The 1,701-nt window shown below is 51.8% G+C and overlaps 1 protein-coding gene across 1 annotated transcript in view; it reads right to left on the bottom strand.

Annotated features, from left to right (window-relative positions):
- Positions 1 to 1,701, bottom strand: part of EXOC3L2 (exocyst complex component 3 like 2) — a gene marked incomplete at its 3' end in the record, with an annotated part of 19,100 nt that overhangs the window by 6,065 nt on the left and 11,334 nt on the right. Inside the window, exon 6 of the mRNA XM_013006615.2 lies at positions 48 to 169. Within this exon, the coding sequence (XP_012862069.2) occupies positions 48 to 169 (122 nt within the window). The remainder of the gene's footprint in view (positions 1 to 47; positions 170 to 1,701) is intronic.

Raw genomic sequence — 1,701 nt, 5'->3', positions numbered from 1 at the left:
GGGGGACAGGCCGCCTGCACAGCGGAGCCCCGTGGAGAGCGTCTCACCTGATGTCTGGGTAGTCGCGCACCAGCACCCCCACCTCCACCTGGATACTGGGCGTGTCTTCCAGCTGCAAGACTTCCGCCAAGTGGGGCACCACAGCGTCCAGCCAAGTGGCCTGCGACTCCTGGAGAGGAGGAGTGACAGAATCACACTAGCGCCCTGACGCCCCTCCCAAGCTTACCCTCCCTCCTCAGACCCTTGCCCCTCAGGACCTCAGTTTGCCCCAGGTGAAAAATGGGTGACACGGTTGGGCCTTTGGCAATCTGAAGAAACAAAATACATTGCCTCTGTTTTGCAGATAATCTGGGACTCCTAGACATCCCTCAAAACCCAGTCCAAGTCGGCGAAACTGTTACCAGTGGGGGGACACTGGGCAAAGGGTTCAAGGGGTCTCTGTCTTCTTTCTTATAACTCTGTGTGGATGGGCAAGTATCCCAACATACACTGCAGAAAGACAAGCAAAAGTGAGGGATATTGGAGAAACTCCAGACTAGGAAGCTTCTGAAATAGATCCGTGATTACAGAAAACAAAAAAAGCCTCACATCTGCCTAGTTGGCTCCAACTCAGAGTGACCCTACAGGACAGAGAACTGTGCCCCCAAAGAGTTGCCACAAATCTTTATGGAAGCAGACAAAAAATAAATAAAAAGACTCACTGCCATTGGGTTGATACCAACTGATAGGGACAGGGTAGAACTGCCCCCTGTGAGTTTCCAAGATGGCTAACTCTTGACAGGAATAGAAAACCCTGTCTTTCTCTCAAGGAGCAGCTGGTGGCTTAGATCTGCTGACCCGCCAGGTATCAACTCAGCTTGTAACCATAATGCCACCAGGGCTCCTTTATGGGAACAGACAACCTCGGTTTTCTCCCTCAGAGCCCCTGGTGGGTTTGAACTGCTGAACTTCCAGTTACCAGCACAATGCTGCCACCAAAGCTTCTTGGCTGATATTATAGTTGAGCACAGACATCAGCTGTTGCTTTTAAGTGCTTGGATTTGGGAAGACTCTCCTGCGAAAACCACCATCTGTCCCGAGGGGGGAAGATAAGGCTGTCTGCTCCCACAAAGACTGATATAGCTTCTGAAACCCGCAGCGCCAGTTCTGTCCTGTACACTCAGTCACAGGCAGGGAGCTGGTTCCTACTTGACCATTGGCCGTGCGTCCTGAGCCCAAGTCCTGAGCACCTGTGACATGGCTTCTGTCGGTGCTTGCAATACTTCCTGGACAGCAAAGATTAAAGGTGCCCTGGTGGCGTAGTGGTTACAAGTTGGCTGCGAACCACAGAATCAGCGGTTCAAGACCACCAGCCACTCCATGGGAGAAAGACATGATCGTGTTCTACCCCTGTAAAGAGTTATAGTCTCAGAAACACACAGGGCGTCGTTTGACCCTGTCCTATAGGGTCACTATGAGTCAAAATTGACAGAAAGGAATCGGTGCAGTTCTCTGAGACCAGGGTACTGAGGCCATCCAGCGGGTTCGGGGTGAGGGCTCAGTGAGACAAGCTTCTGGAAGGAAAATGCAGGGGCTTATAGTCTGGATGTAAGGGCCTGGTAACACAGTGGTTACAAGTTGGCTGCTAACCACAAGGTCAGCAGTTCAAAACCACCAGCAGCTCCGAGGGAGAAAGAGAAGGCTTTCTACTCCCATACAGAG

Source organism: Echinops telfairi, unplaced genomic scaffold (assembly GCF_000313985.2).
Source record: "Echinops telfairi isolate 266 unplaced genomic scaffold, ASM31398v2 ScPeMD7_655;HRSCAF=1070, whole genome shotgun sequence".
Classification (NCBI taxonomy): domain Eukaryota; kingdom Metazoa; phylum Chordata; class Mammalia; order Afrosoricida; family Tenrecidae; genus Echinops; species Echinops telfairi.
This window is presented reverse-complemented; position numbering and strand designations above follow the sequence as displayed.